The sequence below is a fragment of the Strongylocentrotus purpuratus genome, unplaced genomic scaffold, assembly GCF_000002235.5.
Source record: "Strongylocentrotus purpuratus isolate Spur 01 unplaced genomic scaffold, Spur_5.0 spur5_scaffold_21, whole genome shotgun sequence".
In the NCBI taxonomy this organism is placed as follows: domain Eukaryota; kingdom Metazoa; phylum Echinodermata; class Echinoidea; order Camarodonta; family Strongylocentrotidae; genus Strongylocentrotus; species Strongylocentrotus purpuratus.
This window is the reverse complement of record NW_022145607.1, coordinates 32,729,636-32,748,430: the sequence shown is the minus strand read 5'-3', so window position 1 is coordinate 32,748,430 and position 18,795 is coordinate 32,729,636. Positions and strand designations below refer to the sequence as shown.

General features: G+C 38.7%; 1 protein-coding gene across 3 annotated transcripts; it reads right to left on the bottom strand.

Annotated features, from left to right (window-relative positions):
- Window positions 1-784: 784 nt before the first annotated feature.
- On the bottom strand, window positions 785-17,277 carry LOC100892657 (peptidyl-prolyl cis-trans isomerase sig-7). Of its 3 annotated transcripts, none has more exons than XM_030994535.1 (13): window positions 17,099-17,277; window positions 15,090-15,157; window positions 13,897-13,961; window positions 12,274-12,391; window positions 10,553-10,695; window positions 9,912-10,008; window positions 9,346-9,462; window positions 8,614-8,738; window positions 7,820-7,886; window positions 6,562-6,673; window positions 4,437-4,506; window positions 3,477-3,609; window positions 785-1,831 (listed from the first exon to the last, which is right to left on the bottom strand). In XM_030994535.1, exons 1-13 carry the CDS (start codon window positions 17,166-17,168, stop codon window positions 1,334-1,336), a joined length of 1,683 nt encoding a protein of 560 aa, XP_030850395.1. In that variant the 5' UTR covers window positions 17,169-17,277; the 3' UTR covers window positions 785-1,333. The 3 variants fall into 3 exon arrangements, with proteins under 3 accessions (XP_030850395.1, XP_030850396.1, XP_030850397.1); XM_030994536.1 differs by lacking the exon at window positions 17,099-17,277 and adding an exon at window positions 16,834-16,919; XM_030994537.1 differs by lacking the exon at window positions 15,090-15,157 and having other exon boundaries at window positions 17,099-17,198.
- Window positions 17,278-18,795: the final 1,518 nt, after the last annotated feature.

Below are 18,795 nucleotides of genomic sequence, written 5' to 3'. Positions count from 1 at the left end.
AAGGTCTAATTTGGCAGTATCACACACACGCATAAGCTTTTCTGGTTTAAAAAATTGAGGACTTGCGTATAACATCAGTGTTATTAAAGGTAAAGACCAGTATTGGAAACGCCCTAATTTCAAAAAATGAAATGGAAGCTCATATTACCAATCATGTGAAAGAATATGTTTTGACTAATACATGATGATAACAATTTTGCCGGGGAACCGCCTACTAATTGATATATTTGGTAGCTCCTAACACTTTCGAGAAAAATTGAATATAAAAATTTAATGGTGCTCTCGGTAAATTTTGATAAATTTCAAATAGCGCCTACGGCCGTACAATGGTTGACGCGACCATGAAAATCTCAGAATATGAAGTTGTGATATATATTTTTCAAACGGGAATGGCTAATTGGTCGATTTTAGTCAAGAAACACAGTTTTATAGCTTAATTATTATCTTGACCTTGAGAGGGAGCTATACAACATCAAGAGCTTATTATTTACAATTTCATAACTCTGGACTCGATTTCAACCGCGACAACGATCACTGAATATTGTAGGATCGCATGTGCCTCCAATATGTTCATTTGAACCAAATTCGTAACCCCATACCAAAACTTTGTATTACCTTTAACAACGGGGTTCTCATCAATAGGGTTCTCAAACCAAGGACGTCCTCATTTTTGGGGTGGCCGTCAAAGTAAAGGTACTACAGTTCTTATGAATATCCTCGGTACCAACCCACCCATGCACCCACAAACACACACACACACACAAACACATGGAAAGGAAACAGATTTTTGCAAAACAAAATTCTTTTTTTATTACATCTACTTTCAAATTTGATTGAATTATTAAAACATGACAGATGCGACTGCATCTCCATTATGCCCTGGTCTAAATTCAGTCAAGATCATGAAATATCACAATGAAAACAAAAAGCCTATAACTACGAGTCCATTTATCTTTACGACCTTTGACCTAGCTATGACCTGACAATCCCAAAATGTCATCCCTGCGGAATGCGGAAGCATTAAAGGGGGAGGGGGCTTGTGTTCACATTGTTGTGGTCTTTTCCGTGCATTTGTAACTGTCATAGTAAGAATAGTAATTCTTATCAGTGCTGAACATGTTGGATATATATTCAAAATTTTAAACTCATAAACCTTAACAATCCTTATTATACCTGTGGACAGAAAGCATAATTTGTATTTTGATTCATTTATATCGCGTCAGGCTTTCAAAAAATTATTCTGACACTGTAAGATTAATTTCAACTCCCATTTCAAACAAAAAGATGGGGAAAGAACATAATTACATCATACAGTAAAAAATTACATGATTTATTACCTGTCCCTTCCTCTTTCTCTGTATCTTTGACCATCCCTGCTTTTTTCTCTATGCCTGTCTCTATCTCTGTCTCGACTCCTATCCCGATCTCCATCCCTATATCCATGTCTCCCAGTGTCTCTGTCTTTCTCCCTTCTTTCGTCTTTCCTCCTCTTCGTATCTTCATCTCCCCTACCTCTCCCTAGTTCATCATTCCTGAATCTATCGTCTCTGAATCTATCTGGACCTTTCTTCCGTCTGGAATGCCTCTCATCGTCATCTGAAGACCCTGAAACCTCCTCATGGCGCCTCCCCTGCGACCGTTTCCGCCTCCTGCCGTCTTCGCTCTCCGAGTCGTTCCTCGCTCCTTTCTTCTTTCTTTTCCTTCTTCTCTCTTCTTCCGAGGACGCCGAGCTCTCCCGCCTATCTTTCATTCTCTTTCTCTTCTGCCGTCTTCTTTCATCGCTGGAAGATTCTTCAGAGGAGCTGTCCTTCCTTCTGTGCTTCTTCTCATCCTGTGGGAGGAAGACAAGATGGAAATTGATTCATGGTAAACTTGGCAAAGATGAATTAATTCATGGTAAACTTGGCAAAGATGGAAATTAATTCATGGTAAACTTGGCAAAGATGAATTAATCCATGGGAAACTTGGCAAAGATGAACTAATTCATGGGAGACTTGGCAAAGATGGAAATTAATTCATGGTAAACTTGGCAAAGATGGAAATTAATTCATGGTAAACTTGCCAAAGATGGAAATTAATTCATGGTAAACTTGGCAAAGATGAATTAATTCATGGTAAACTTGGCAAAGATGAATTAATTTATGGTAAACTTGGCAAAAATGTATCACACCTTGCCTTCATCCACTGTATAAGGCTGTAAGTCACTTCAGAGATACTATCTGCGCATGGCAGATAAGGGTCATTTGTACAAAACTGTAAAACCCATCGAGACTACTGCTGGATATGTCTTCATAAAATCTATCTAGTCGTTAACCATTTATACACCTATTTCAGATATAGGTAAAATGACAAAATATCTCTTCACCCCCCTCCCACTTTTTTTCTTGGAAATATCTACCTCCCCCCCCCCCTTCTCCCAATATACTTTCACCAATATGAAGAATGAGATGGAGTTGCAAAAATTAAGATATAAAATCATCGTATGCTAGGAATTTTCAGCCCGAAACGGAGGACAAAATATGACGACAACCAAACAGTCCACGAAAATGAAGAAAATAAGAACATACACATAATAATAATAATAATAATAATGATCTTTTAAAGTCCACTCCAAATTTTATTAAACCGAAAAAGGCAATTCTTTTTGCCCAATTGATCGTGAGCCCGTCAGCCACTGAGCAGCGCCAGATCGACGTTGCTCTATCCCCTTATTGTTGAACGCCAAACAAGGTAGCAGCAACTCCCGTCTTTTGGTATGACGCGACCGGGGTTCAAACCCACGACCTCCCGGTTGTGAGGCGGACGCTCTACTGACTGAGCCAACACACCGGCCTATCTGCATGTGTATGTGTTCATTTATCATGCAACTTTATCAAACACCCAGCAAGCATTCTGTTTCCTATCAGAAAAAAGACCAGTGTAACCTGCATTAGCAACGATCTGTAAATATTTAGGCTCATTTTTAGTAGTCTTTCTAAACAGGTTTCACTTAATACTAGGCCTGTAACCGATCATCGGATCGGGGGCCTATCTTGAGCCGATCAGGGGTGTTGGATAATAATATCCGATTGGTCTAAGAGAAGAGGCAAAACATGCGGGCCGCCATCTTGGTTTATAATGCATGCCTACATTGTAATCCAAGATGGCGGCCCGCATGTTTTGCCTCTTCTCCTTGACCAATATTATTAATTTCAAAGTCATGAAAAGGCACTAAATATCAACAAACATGGTCTACAACAACTCCAAATGACAAAATAGTCTCAGCCATGAATTTTTTTGAGCATTTGATAGCCAAAAACTTGAAAATTTTCGTCAATTAAAAAAAAAAAAAAAAAAAAAAAATCTGATGATTTTTTTCGCCGATTCATATTTTTGCCGATACCGATCACAGGTGCGAGAGCGTCGCTCCGATCTTCCGATCCGATCAAAGCCCCAACTTACAGGGTTGCTTAATACTGAATGTATATCTCACAAACCTTTTTAGATTTCATTCTGTGCCTGTCATCGTCACTATCACTTTCAGAAGGTTGCCTGCGTGGCTTCTTTTGCTGTGACCTCTGCTGACCTCTGGAGTTGTCTCCCTCATCAAGCACTAGACCGTACTTTTGTCTGTTCATTTTTTAAATCAATCAAAAGGTTAAGGAACACAAGGCATTAGGTACAGGACTGTCCATGAACATTTTTCTGTTCCATTTTCAAGTTATAATAATAATAATAATAATAAAATAATCATGATATGTCTTTTCCCTCGCTAGCCTCCTCAGTATTAATACTGTTCTCCCTGAGGACCCTACAATCATACAATATCAGATTCAGTATTAGGCTCTTTTGTTAATTTGTTTATTACGTTAGTTACTTCATTTCTTATCTTATTTTGTGTTCCTTTCTTATGTTTTTTATGTTACATATCTTTAAAGGGTTGGCCTCTTACAAGGTTTGTTTCCTTTTTGGCCACTGCCTTCCTCACTTTTATAAGTCATCTTATGTATTGTCATACATTTGTCTGTTTATATATTTTAATCTGTTGATCTCTTGAGGAGAAATAAATGAAACTGAAAACCGAACTGAATATTATTCCGGCTACCATCAAATCCCGGCTACCAATCAAATGCTACAATTTCAGTAGCTTATAACGATTATTGTAATTTGTCATTGGTAACATGTTTTATGAAGCAGGGCTAGGTGGGTATTTCATAAAGCTGTTCATAAAGTTATGCATGACCTTACAAACGACTTGAATATGAAGTGCCAGATAGGATGTCCAAAGTTTTTCCTGATGTTTTAAAAGAGTGTGACTATATTTTCAATAACCTTGAATTATGGCAAACAAATATTTGGCTTTTCATATTTGAGTCATGTGAAGTCACGCATAACTTTACGCAAAACTTTGTGAAAAACCCCCTAGGTCTTGTACATCATATACATGGAAAGGATACGATTGTCTGCTCTTGGTGCCCTTGATAGCATATTTTGAGCTTTCTCCACCAGTCTGGGGTATTATGGGACCTGTGAAAAGAAAACAGAACAGAAAAAATATCAAAATGTATCAATTTGCAATCCTGTTGGTAAAAAGGCACTTTCATTTTAAAGCCTATCTGCACTAGTTTGGCCAGGAGGCATTAGACCACACAGCGAGGTCACTGACAGGTGGCTATCTCATCAACTCACCTCTCAAATAACATGAGAAATAGAGGATCATGGGGGACCAACAGGCACTGATTTGGGGAAGTTTTCTATATAGAGGGAGCAAGTAGCTACAAGTAGGACAGTGGGGCTTAAAGGAATTTTTAAAGGGATATTTCAAGTAAAACTGGTAAAATAGGTTGTCCGTCTATTAAAGGGGAACAGAAATGTGACGATAGATGGGTGCTCTTTACAGAGAGGTTGCTGCTAAGACAGCAAAAAGACGATATACAATCGATCAAAGCTACATGAATCTGCAACCTTATAGCTAAAGATATAGGGTGGTATTCTCATAAGTTAAGCCGGGACTAAGTCCAGACTAAACAAGAATTTTAGTTCACACTTCTATGGAATGCTAGGTTTCATCTTCCTCCTTCAATATTCATGACAAAGATAATCTACCAAAGACTTTGTTGTCAGTTCATACTCATATTATCTTTTTCTTCCCATTTCATTGCAAAATTATTTTTTGGACACTTTTCATTGAAGGATTTAAATAATCTGTACAGGGTAAATGAGTTGGCAACAGGCACTCCATAAAAGTGTGGACTAACTTAGTATGCACTAACTTAGTACGCGCTACCGGAATACCAACCATTGATGTGTAGTTACATCAAAACCTGCTTGACACATTTAACAAGAGCCCACTACACACTGTATGACCTGAATACAACCAGAGTTGGAAGAATTTGTAAAAGCATTTGATATGAGCATTTAAATGTGCCAAATCTCAAAGACAAAGATTCTGAAAAGTGATTTGAGTGAGGACACCAAAATATTGGAGGACTGCAAGCTACTGCAAATCTGCTCTGAATTAATAATAATAATAATATTTGTTTTTATATAGCGCTTAATACAAATGTCTCTAAGCGCTTTACAAATATACTATTACCCTGGTCATTGGATTCAGTGCTTGCCCGCACACACTGTTTGCATAATCTCCACTCCCTGGGGAGCATTCCAGCCAGGCGTGAATTGCAGTAACCTTCATCCAGTTGGGTCATCCTCCATAAAATGGAGACGATTGGGGCTTTTCTCTGACTATAGGTCACAATGCTCCAAATCTAGATACACTGGAACCTCAGTATAAAAAGCTCTGATAGCTGTATCAGTTATAACAAGGTGAGCTTGCTGGTCCCAGCTCCTTGCATGTATATTCTTATGTTTTTTTAATATTTTCATTTTCTTATCGTTGTTCAGAAACTCGATTGGGAAGATAATTAATGCATGCTCAAATTGCCATACCTTATGTTAATTATGCAAATTCTTCAAAATTGGATCGCAGTACGACCCATGTTGCGAGTGCAGTGGGCTTTAAAGAAATTTTACACATAGGGATACCAATTGCTTTTAGTCAATTTGACTGTAAAAAGACCACTATGTGTCGACACACCCTACATTCAGTACCCTATGAAGCATGGGAAAACCTGATACAGAGAGATGATGGGGCCTGAAATCTGGCAAATGCATGGAAATTGACACTTTTCTATCACAATACATTTGCAAAGTCTAATTATTATTTTGTCTACTTATCATTTGGTCTAATGACCATTTAGGCTAAGAGTCATTTGGTCTAATTTCCATGTGGTCTACTATCCATTTGATCTCTAGCTCATTTAGTCTAATTTCCAGTAGGCCTAATTCCCAATTTGTCTAATGCTCAATTGTCTACTATCAATATGGTCTAATAATCATTTAATCTGAAGGGAAAAAAAAATAATCATCAAAGGTTTATCAGTCCTTCTGGGGGCATGGGGGACGCAATGCACATTGGACAAACTGGGAATCTGACTAAACGAACGTTAGACCAAATGAGTAGTAGACAAACTGGTTGTAGACCAAAACAGCAATTCACATTTTCTGAGCATGGCCGCGTACCTGATGGTCCCATGTTGAGTTTGGCGACAGACTGGCTGAAGTCGACGTGAATGCGGCGGTCGTCGATGAGGACGTTGTCCATCTTGAAGTAGGCTTCTTCGCAGTCTTCCTCCTGTCAAACCAGAAGTGAGGAAGAAAACACAAAGGAGATGAGATAACTCAGAAAGGCATGAAAATGGGGCTCTTTAACGAAAGATCACATCTGGCAATATAAAGTTACATTCAAGTTCTGGGGGGTGTTTCACAAAGACTAAGATCGACTTTAAGTTGGACTTAACTATGGCAGGTCATTCATGCCACTGTTTGCTCTCTCACCGTTTACTGTTATTGGTCTCTCAAGGGACGTACAAATCATTAGTCACAAATCTACATTTTTATAATTCATTATTGAAGAAAAAAATATGAGTTAAAGATCATAATGGTAAGAGCAACCCGTGGCATGAGTGGCCTGCCATAGTTAGGTCCAACTAAAAAAAGATCTTAGTCTACATGAGATGGGGTGTTGTGGCGTGCGCCTGTAATCCAGCGAAAAATGGAAGTAACAAACTGATTCAGCCGTGGACGCAGGTTCGAAACTGAGTCACGTCTTTCGGATGGTAACGTTAAAGGTCGGTCCCCAAACGTAAATAATCATATCTGATCGAAACACGTCTGTAAAAACCAATTACACACACACACACACACACACGTGAAACACTCTCCTGGTCGTGCGATTTCATTGTGAAAGAATCTCTGGAAGCTTTATGAAAAAGTTCATTATGTGGTGTATAATGTGAGGTTTGAAATCTTTGAAATGATAGGGAATCTACTCTGTCTTGCTGAAGTCTACATGCACTGCACACAGAAGTAAGTGTATGGAACAATGTAAAGACGTGGCATGAAGGTTAGCTCCTAACACATCAATTTTTTTGCGTCATTTTTCGAATATGAGGGCTCTTTAAGATATTCTTCCTCACTAACATAAAAAAGAATGACAAAGCACAGAGATTAATTGTTCACCTTCCCAGAAGTCGACCTTCTTTTTATCAGTCTTTCACAAATGTGCATCTTTGATAAAGCTATCTTGGCCAGACACACATCAAAAGTAGTGAGTTGTCACAAAATATGCAACTTTACTGATTTTACAATTGCAGAAGTGTGTCACAGACATAAATGCATGTTACCAAAATTGGTAATAGCAGGATTTTGTGAAACTTACTCTACTAGTGACATGTATCTATTTACAACTAAATAAAGTGAAGAAAAAAAAAAAATTTACCCTTTCAAATTCAATGAAGGAATAGCTCAGGGAGTCTCCAGTCACCTTGTCTTTAATCACTTCACAACTGTTTACGAATGAAAAAGAGAGAGCGAGAGACAAGCATGAAAATCGGTTAAACATTTTGTTTTCTTTGCAAATCGATCAAGCAGGCCTAACATGATGCACATTAGGAGAATTGCAAGAACACCAAAGGTTTGTAAAAAAGAACAGATTTCTCTTGACAACTACATTGCTTGTCAATGGCTTGACCGACAAAGCAACAACTAATGTATGCATAGCAGGTGAAGAAAATGGTTGGTAAAGCAATTAAACAGGGCATTGTTTCACAAAACCGTCATAAGTACAAGTTCACCGACATCCCATTAAAATACGTGTTGAATTTAATGCACGCACTACAATGGGTTGTCAGAGAACTTGTTCTTATGACAGTTCCGTGAAACAATGCCCAGGTCAATTGGATAGACGATTGCTTATCATGAATGAAATTATCAAAAGATCTACTTTAATTCATTCCCAGGAGGGATGGAAAGCCATTAGCATCTTTGAATATATTTTGTAAAAGTTATTTTAAAAGGCATAAAATGTTGATTGTAATCAATCATATTTTCTATTATCATGGGAGATTTCATGTTCTTGATGTGGAATTCATGAAAAGTCTAAAATGCTTGAATATTTTTTTTTGATGAACATATATTTTTGTAAGGCTACAAATTGCTCACCATAATTTTTAATTCCAACTTAGAGTTAAATTCTACTTAGAATCTTTGTGAACCCCCCCCCCCCTGGATTACCTTGAAATTTTGCCAAATCTTGAGAAGATGATTTCTAGATCCTCGGAGGTGGTGAGAGGGTTGAGCTTGCAAACAAAGAGCACGTTCTCTGGAGGTTTCACGTCCGCATCAGGCAGATCACCGATCTAAAAGGGGAGATAGGAAAATATTCCATTTTGCATGGCGGTTGGAAGCCAATACTAAATACCTCATTTTGGCACCGATGTTGCTTATTTGAGTACATTTGATGTCAAAAGATGCTTAAGACTATAAGGAGAAGTCATGAAACGATAAAGCATTATTCTCGATAATGCAGATATTGCAAAGTCATCACAAAATTAACTGAGGAGGATAATACATGCAGATACATCCCCCCTCCCGCCCCCCATCCACCGCTAAAGCCAAGAATGGAAAATAAATGACAAACATGTAACCCGATAGACCATCCCCACATGAAAAAAAATCTATACGTCCAATTCTTTTCTAAAAAGGATCATGAACTTTTTTCTTTTCTGAATGACTTACTATTTCCATTGCCCCCCCCCCCACCATTAAAAAAAACATAGACTGTATTGAAAAGCGGTTTCAATGGTGCTCACCCCCCCCCCCCCTCCCCTCCCCTCCCCATCCTCTCACTGAAAAGGGTCAAGGTATTTAACCCTTTGCTTACAGGAACCCGGTGGTCCCTGTGTTAAGCCTATGAGACGTATATAATTCAGGAGTCAACGGGTTAACATTGGTTTGACGACTCACCATTTCCAGGATTTGTGCATTGGCAGTGGCGTCTTTCTTCTTTTCTTCGCCTTCCAGCTCCTCTTGCGTCTTTCCGTCGTCGTCTTCAATGCTTTCATCGGCTCCTATACGTCCACTCTGCAAATGGCACCAACAACAAATCCAAAATAATGATGATATGTATATCACCAACCATCGCCATCATCATCATCATCATTATAAAAACAACTACCGGTACAATAATGTTTTACAAGTGTAATGCTTCCTGGGAGAAATTTCAGTTGTTTAAAACATATTTGTGGCTTACACCCAGTAAATAAAGATTGATTTATCGATCTGTAATTGAAAACAAGTTGAAGATGATGATGAAGACAAAAGTGATGAAAATCACAACAATGATAATAATGATAGTTACATCAATAACAACAATAATAATGATAATAATAATTATAAGCTTACTAATAATAAATGAATAATTATAACTACAAATACTACTAACAACAACAACAACAACAAGAAATATTTTCTGTAATGGAGGCATACAAATGTTCGGTTACCAGAAAGGGTGTAGCCAAGTGGGTACATACCTCTAGCTGTTTTTTAGTGGGCTCAGGGGATCTGTCTGGTATCTCAAGACCTTCAGGATCATCAAATGGGTCTTCTAAGACTATGGTGTGACTGATTCTATAAAAGAAAGAAAAAGGATAGCTTAAACGGAAATTCACCCCTACTAGATACTCAGACCTGCCAACCAGTACGATTTAGTCGTATTTTATACAATTTTTAGAAGCAATACGACAGTACGATTTTCTTCAATAAAATATGATGTAAAAAAAAAGCATCTCACATCAGCAATTTGGGGATGTTCATTGGTTCATCGAACACACCTGGGGGGCGTTTCATGAAACAATTAGTCGGTGGTTTTCACCGACTAATATCATGCTCACCGACAATTCTTTAGTCACCGACAAATCATGCATATTCAACCAATGATCCATAAAAAAAATCTTCCTGTATGTAGAATCTGTAAAAGGCATTGATCCGCGTAACTGTCCGTGTTTATATTTAAGAATACAACTTTTGTGATTAAAGAATACAGTTTTTGAACTCAAGAGATTGGCAGGTCTGGATACTTGATCTAAAGAAGGAGGTAGAAAAATCCTCATCCTCCTCCTCATCATCATTACAGCAGTTAAATCCCTGTTCTTCTATTAAAGTAGGAACTTACCTGATATCCTGGTAAGGTCTATTTCCCTTGTCGCAGAATGCTTCATTGATCTTGTCTAGTACGTCAAATCCTTCCGTCACCTCACCAAACACGGTGTGCTGACCGTCAAGATAGTCCAGGTCCTCTGCCAAAGTCAGGAAAAACTAGAGGGTCAAGAAAAGCAAGGGTTCATCGAAAGAGGTCAAATCGGACTCATATTGAGCTATCCAATCATTTTGAGTATGTCCAATGATATTAGGGACTTTTAGATTTGCGTGGACTGATACGTGTGACGTTCATTCAAGGCAGTGCATTAAAAGGACGTCGATCGTAGCAATCCATGTAGTCGTTGTGAAAATCTAAGAAGTCCCTATTTCTATTTCAAGGTGGGCTTGGGGAGGGGGGGGGGATCCTGATATACATGTATGTAGTATATCACATTTCACTAATAAGGGATTCAGTTGAATTACTGTTACATGCTTGAACAAATCGTATACACACAGCAAAACTGGTAGGCCTGCTTCTGGGACGCCATTCCACTTGGGGATTTTTCAGAGCACAATCTACTAGCTATTGAAGGGCACATTCGTTTTGGTTTGGAAGAAGAAGAAGAAGAAGAATATTGTTTTAACATCGATATGGTTCAGGCTGCATTGCGCACAGCTGTTAAAAGATGACATACCCTTAAGAACTATACAAACCTAGAATGTACTACTTCTAAAGATAACCAACAGTCCTTTTCAGGACTACACACCCTCAAGAAAGATTACTAAGATTCCTTTTCAGGACTCCTCAATCCTCCCTCTCTCTCACATGGTGCATCTGCAAGCCTACTGTATATGTACTACTTCTTCTTATTATTATTATGAATCTGGGCCCCTGTTTCATTAAACTCGCCGTCAATAACAAGTTACTATAACTGTTAGAAGCTACTGAAATCAAGGAATCTGTTGGTTGAGAGCTAATTTATCATACAATTTTAGCATTTGTTATTGGTTACAATTTATGTGAAACAGGGTCCTGGGGGGTGTTTCACAAAGACTAAGATCAACCGTATGTTGGACTAAACTATGGCAGGCCATTCATGCTACTGGTTGCTCTCACTATTGGCCTCTCAATTATGATTTTGAGATAATATTGTTTCCTTCAATAATGAACTATCAAAATATGTAAATTCTGTTGATTTGTGACCATGATTTGTACATGTATGTCCCTTGAGAGAGACCAATGCCAGTAGATGGTGAGAGCAAACAGTGGCATGAACGGCCTGCCATATTTAGGTCCAACTTAAAGAGAAGGTTGAGTTCTGGGAAGAGGTGAAAAATAATTTGTGAGCGTTATCATTCTTATTACGCAAGAGTGGAAGAACATCAGATAAGACATGTTCCCTGAAAAGCATGGCTCTTCAAATGCCTTTATATTCTAAATATGTCATGTAACATCGTAAAACTCGGGGGAGGGGGGGGGGGGGGTAAGATTTTTACGCCACGTGTTCGTGTAGTCCCATATACATCTTTCTGTGTACAGTGTTTGTAACTTTATCAAGACTTGGCCAAATTTGTTATCATTTTGATGATTCCAGAACCTTGCAATACACACAAATTGCTAGATGATCAACCTTTTCTGGTCGATTCCACAGGGTTTCTTTCACAATGCAATCGCATGACCATAACTAATCTTTATCTTTAAAGTCGATCTTAGTCTTTGTGAAACAGGGCCCTGGTCGTGATAAGTAGACCAACCTGCGATCCGTGCATGTTTTCTCCGTTGTTAACCATAGAGAGTGCTCCTTTCTTTCGGTGTTTGATCCTTGGACTGTTCTCCATCTCAAAGTACTTGGCTTGATCCCCATACAGCTTACTGAGTTGTCAAAAGAAAACAAAAATCAACATTAAAGGTACTACTGGGGGGCGTTTCACAAAACTTGTCATCAGTGACAAATGACAATTTGTTTTATACTGTAAGCAACTGAAATCCTTGCTTCTGATTGGTTATCAGCAGATTTGTCACTGATTTTTTTTTTTATTTGTCATTGAAAAGAGGCTTTGTGAAACGCCCCCAGGTATGTCCCTTTTGCAGCCAACAACAAATTCTGTAGAACTTTGCAGGAATTATGAATATGTCACATACGTCTTATCTGTGAAATTTAAACCTTAGTAGTGTCCTAGTACCAGTATTCAAATTATGCAAGGAAACCTGTTTAATTTCTAGACTTCACTGTCAGACACTATTGAGTGACTGACTGCCAGAATAGGTATTTAGGTATTAATAAGAAAAAAATCTATATTTTCTTTTAAAATGGCAAGTGAGGGACAAGATTTTATTTCATGACTCAAGGAATTCCATAGAATGGGTTCAGCATATTGAATTGTAGATCTTGAGAATTCATACTCAATGCTGAAATAGTTTTCTAGCCAGAGTATTAATGCAGAGTATTAACGCATGAACATTAGGAAATTATTAAAAGGTTTATGATTACCTTCCTTGTTATTTGCTCACAGTAACATACAGTACATGTACATGTACTTTACATGAACAATGAAGACAAGATGTGGAGAAAAAAATAATAGTTTCAGCCATCTTTTCTTTTTTAAAATTTATTCAAACTATTCATCACTATAGTATTTCTACAGTGATTTTGTTTGGGAAATAAACTTTTAATGAAATTTTATATTTTTGCTCACTACATGTAATGTCTGCTGAGAGCCATAAATATATCGAAACTATGTAGAAATGAGCTCCTGAAAGACATCGTTTACCAATGTTAAATCTGAGATACATGGCCTTACATGTTATCAGTGTCTGTGATATGGTGTAATATTGAAGCCCTAAAAAGTAATTGCGTTTCAAAATGATCAAGCAGTGCCTCAAAAAGTACAAATCTTTGAGTATCCCGTTTTACCATACTGATTTTCCCCAATAGACTGTAGTGTTATCAAAATCGTTAGGAAAACGCAAAATAAAATTTTGATTTTCAATCATAAATATCTTGATAATCAGACAGGCCATCGGCTTGTAAAAGTCATGGGATTCCTGACTGATCTAACAGTCTATAATTATTGCAGCATGAGCCAAATCCAGGATTTTATTTCAGAATCTGAGACAAAGTTTAATACCCGATCCATTTAATGCCCTTCTGGCTCTCAACAGACAATTTCCGTGTAAATCAAGGAAAAATTAATATTTATTTTTCGGGGGCTACTTTTCAAGCTTGCTTGCATAAAAATTACACTCTAAATTTGTTTTGCATTGAACTCTATGCAAATTTACGGGTGCTCTTTTCTGATTTGCAGGGGCTCTTTTGAGCATTTCAGGGGCAAATTCGCCCTGAGCCTCTGTGTATTTTTTTCACTGGTGTAAATTACCTGAAGATAGAAGCGCCACCTTTCCCTGTTCCTGTTGGATCTCCAGTTTGAGCCATGAAGTTTCTCTGTAAAGAGAGGTCAAAGTTCAAAGTACTAAAGCAGAGCTCATTTTTCATTTCTCCTATACATGTATAGTAGGTAACATAAGGATAATGTTTTTTTGTTAGGATAACAAGGTAAATCGTCACAAAGCAATGAATTGGCTCTATATACCATTCCAAACATGTAAGTGTTGAAATATTTTTAAAGGCCCACTGCACTACTTGTAGCTACTTGCGCCCTCTGTATAACAAACAATGCCTAATCGGTGACCATTGGTCCCCCATGATCCTCTTTTTCTTATGTTAACTGAGAGCTGAGTTGATGAGATAACCACCTGTCCAGTGACCTGGCAGGGCAGTCTAATCCCTCCTGTAAACTACGGCAGATAAGCTTTAAAAGCCTGTTTTTTGTCTTATTTTCATGGAAAAACGGTTGGGATAATTCAAAAATGGTTGGGAGAATTTACTGTTAATCACTGTTAGAGGGTGTTGACCAGTGACACCTTAGAAAACCATTAATATCTTTGTGTTTTGAGAATTTTCGAGATAATAAGTAACATTTTATACCAAAATCATGCAATATTGAAATCAACCTTCAACAATGTTACTGAGTCACTTTAAGAGAATTCAGTATTCAACGGCTTAAAAGAGGCTAATAATGACATGTATACGTGTGGGAGAAAGTGTGTTATCCTAACAAGAAAACATTTGCAGAACTACAATTGAAGTAGAAAAGTAAGAACAAAATGGGCATGAAGAGTTTACATGATTCTTGGTATCCTATAAAGCTATAGACTACAGGAGCCTAGTGGTACGGTGGTCCCTATATTAATCCTATGGAACTTAGGACAATTCAGTATTTATTGGCACAAAATGTCAGGGAATTGTTAAGTTTTCATATTAATTACAAAAAGTCACATCAAATCAAGATTAAGAAGATGCCTTTGAAAATAGTCTGAAGAGTTCGACCAACTGAAAATGCAACAATTGTTAAAAAACAAGATATGACTAGATTACTCTAAATCTACATGTAAAGTGTATGTACACTGTAGACCCAATATTGGCAATACCAGATCTTTGATGACACAGTTTGCATTTTTATGAAAGTTACAATTACATAAACTTAAAGATATTTTCAAAAAGTTCAGTTACCTGAATGGAGTGGATCAAATTGAAGTTGAAATACTTGATCTTGCACAGCTTCAAGAAGTTCAAGCTGCCTGTGGATGGAAAGAAAGAAAAAAAATTGTTATCCTAGACCCTAATACTAATCGTTTTTTTCACAAAATTTAGAAAGAGTGGTGATTTCTTCATCCTATTTTTTCTCTTCTTTCCTCAACTTTCGCTTCTTTTCTCTTTGTTCCCTCATGTCTTCTTTGTCCACCTCTTCTTCTCCATTCGAAGGTAGATAGAGTACGATGTTTATGTCAATCTTGCGTTGGTTTGAGCCCCATAGCTACAGCCATCTCAAAATGAGAAGAAAAACTGTGAACAGTGCTGTCATTGTTCTAGCCAAATATGGAAGTCTTGCGACATCATAAGCCCCGACACTGTTTAAATACAGATTTTTACAAACTGAACATTCAAAGGTAGATAGAGTACGATGTTTATGTCAATCTTGCGTTGGTTTGAGCCCCATAGCTACAGCCATCTCAAAATGAGAAGAAAAACTGTGAACAGTGCTGTCATTGTTCTAGCCAAATATGGAAGTCTTGCGATATCATAATATGAATATGTACACCTGTATGAGCTCCGGTCATATCGCGCGCCCGACAAATCTCTCGTAGTCTCACACACAGTACCTTATTCTCACAGCACTATAGACTTGAGTGTCGAGCTCGTGCAGTAAATCATGCATGAGAAATGTTTAAAAAAAGATATTTCAGTAAAAAATGTCTACGTGAGCAGTCTATACTCCAATTGAGAAGTTCGGTTGAAAAGACATGATTGGATGATGTGTTGTCACGTATAGCCGAGGAAGAAGAAGGAGAGAGAGAGAGAGAGAGAGAGATATCCAGGTAGCTAGTTAGCTAGGTACTAGGTACGTACATGCGAGGTGCATGCATAGTATCATTCCGGGGATTAAATAATGTGTTGCGCTGATTTTGGAGGTCGTTCTTGTTGATTGTACAGTAGATCTCCGACTGAAATCATAAGGAATACTCATGAGGAAATCAAGTTATTGGAATACACATCTAAGGTAAATATCATTATATCAATGAATTAGATCTATTTCTTTCCTGCCAATTTTGATATCTCTTCTTCATTTTTCAACCATCGCCTTCGGCTCGTAGTTAGTAGAAGATGTAATCATTCGCACATTGATGGCTGGATTTCAGCCTGGATCGGGGCTTGCATGTATCAGTGTGTACTGGATCGGGGCTTGCCTGTGTCGGTGTGTACGTGTGCGGCCGATTCAAGGCTAGCCGCTGTTGAGTGATTGTACTTTCGCGCGAAGTTTTAAACTTCATCATGAACTTTGTCCGGACAATGACACGCCCATTCCCTCGGGCCTGTCTAATTATGAACGTAACTTTGCGACATGAAATATAATTGTTTCAAGGCTCTTACGTACGGATAGGCGTAGAAGGAAATGCCTGCAAAAGAGCTGGATATCTCCTATTTTATGGAACTTATGGAGTCGGCAGATGGGTGAGTTGTCTTAGTGAAAGAAAATGCTTTCTTTTAATCTTTCTTTTATTATAAACAAATTAGTAATTAAAAAGTTAGATTTGGGCATTGGCCTCCCCAACAGTAGATCTAGATCTAGTAGATCTAGATCTACGACAAGATAGATCCTGCTCATGGAAGAAGAAGAAGAAATAAAATGGAAACTTCCTGGAAGTGGAATCCTGGTAAAAATTAATACAGATTACACCTTGAGTCTCAACGTAACCATAGACTTAATAATCAACTCATTTGACTGTAAGTTGAAGTTAGGCATCAACGACAAGGGAAAGAAGAAGATGCCCGGCCCGGCCCGGTACACATACATGCACGTACGGGTATGATCATGCCTGCACCTGCCCATGGCACGGGGATAAGGTCCACATGTGCCGCTAAGGCCGCGGCTAGGCACCGGTGGAGGTGTCGTTGATGCTGCCGTACAGTTGATGGGGAGAACCTTAAAAAAGAAATCGGTAATGAGAAGCTTTACTCACATCTTGGTCTTTCTTCAGGATACAAATCGACAACGAGATCGCCAAGCGTCGTCTCCAAAAGAACAGCCATTATTCCACTGAATCAGAAGGATTATCTAAGTTTGGAGCAGGATTAATGGAGTGAAACATTACTTACCAGCGCCAGAATCGCAAACGCTTGATTTTTGTTTTTTGTAGGATGGTGTGGTGGTCCGGCGGTAAATTGTCCTATGAATAAAAAAATATAACAACAAAAGTTCTCATAGAGATACTAGATACATGTGCTGATCGAGTCGCGGGGGGGGGGGGGGGGGGGGGGGGGGTAGGGGGTGTCGTTTTGGGTGTTCACCCCCCTGGCAAACAGGTGGTGTTTTATGTGTTCAAACACTCCACCCCCCCCCCTTGGCAAAAAGGGGCCTTCTAGAATACCCCCCCTCCTCTGACAAAAAAAAAAAAAATTGAATAAATTAGTGCTTACCCCACCCGCCCCCCCCACCCCCGCTTATTCGCCGGCTGGCTGATTCGCCGCTAAATATTTTCTCACGAATTGGGGAAAATATATAGTACTCCTTATTACCCCCCCCCCCCACCCCCTCCCCGTTTATTCTAATAAAATTGGAGGATGAAAATACTACAAGTTGTCTTCTTTCTCTTAGAATTAAAGAGGGGATAAAGCTCTCTCGACACCCCCCTCGCTTTGCATGCTTACTATGACAAACGTATTTCTCACAAGCAATTTCCTTCATTATACAGATACGGGCATACATAATAGAGTATAATGGAAGTCGTCTTCTTTCTCTTAAAATTTGATAAAACTTCAAGCTTTCCACGAGAGGGGAAACACTTTCTCTTCCCTGCACACCACTAGCACCTCCCTCGGTTTACGCGCTCACTGGGCCTATTTTATCGCTATATTTCTCTCAATCAAGTTCCTTCATTATTACAAAAACTGCCATCGAATTAGAGTTGATGAAGCGTCGTCTTCTTTCTCTCAAAATTTGATGAAACGTTTAAGCTTCTGCGGGAGAAATTCGTCTCCCTGGACCTCCCCCCCCCCCCCTCCTTAGAGAGAGCGCTTCGCTTCCGCCCCTAAATACGCGGGTGGTTGGCGTAGCTACGGGGACACGGCGGGGGAAAGGTGGGTGGGGTGGCACGTATAGATCTTTCTATATTGATTGCTAAATAACATTTTTGCCGTAGTAAAAGTGCAATTTGTTTCGCTCGCTTGCAATAGTTCAAATCCGGATTTATTTTTGGGAAAATGTGCCTGCTTGTCTATGAATACAAGGGATGGTAAACAGAAAACTCTCTTTGGTGAATTTTGGTTGGGGAAACGCAAAACTTTTTAACTCCTATAAAGTAAAAGGGTACCAAGAAAAAAGAAAGAAAAAAAAAAGGTTTTGAATAATAAAACAAAAATAGGCTGATCGACTCTGCCCACCCTAGGCTGTTGATGGTGATCGATGGTTGTTGTGGTGATATATTATGGTGATGCCGAAAATTGCTGATGTAGGTTATGATGATGATGTAGGTGGTGGTGGTGTCGATGCTGTATAACTGATGATAATCGTGAGAAGGGGGGGGGGGGGGGGAGGAGGAGCAGACCGGTGTTGCCAGTGGTACGTATAATGATGATGAGGGTGATGATTATGATCTTAGTAGTGATGGTGTTGAGTATTATGATGAAGAAAGTGGAAGGTTAATGATGATGGTGATCT

What these genes read in the sequence shown, in the direction of transcription:
- LOC100892657 (XM_030994535.1), bottom strand. Translation starts at nt 17,168, where the DNA reads ATGGCTGTTCTTTTGGAGACGACGCTTGGCGATCTCGTTGTCGATTTG. An exon ending in AGACCTTACCAGGATATCAG is followed by an intron (nt 10,009 to 10,552) that starts GTAAGTTCCTAC and finishes TTTCTTTTATAG; the next exon opens with AATCAGTCACACCATAGTCT. An exon ending in AGATTTGGCAAAATTTCAAG is followed by an intron (nt 7,887 to 8,613) that starts GTAATCCAGGGG and finishes ATTCGTAAACAG; the next exon opens with TTGTGAAGTGATTAAAGACA.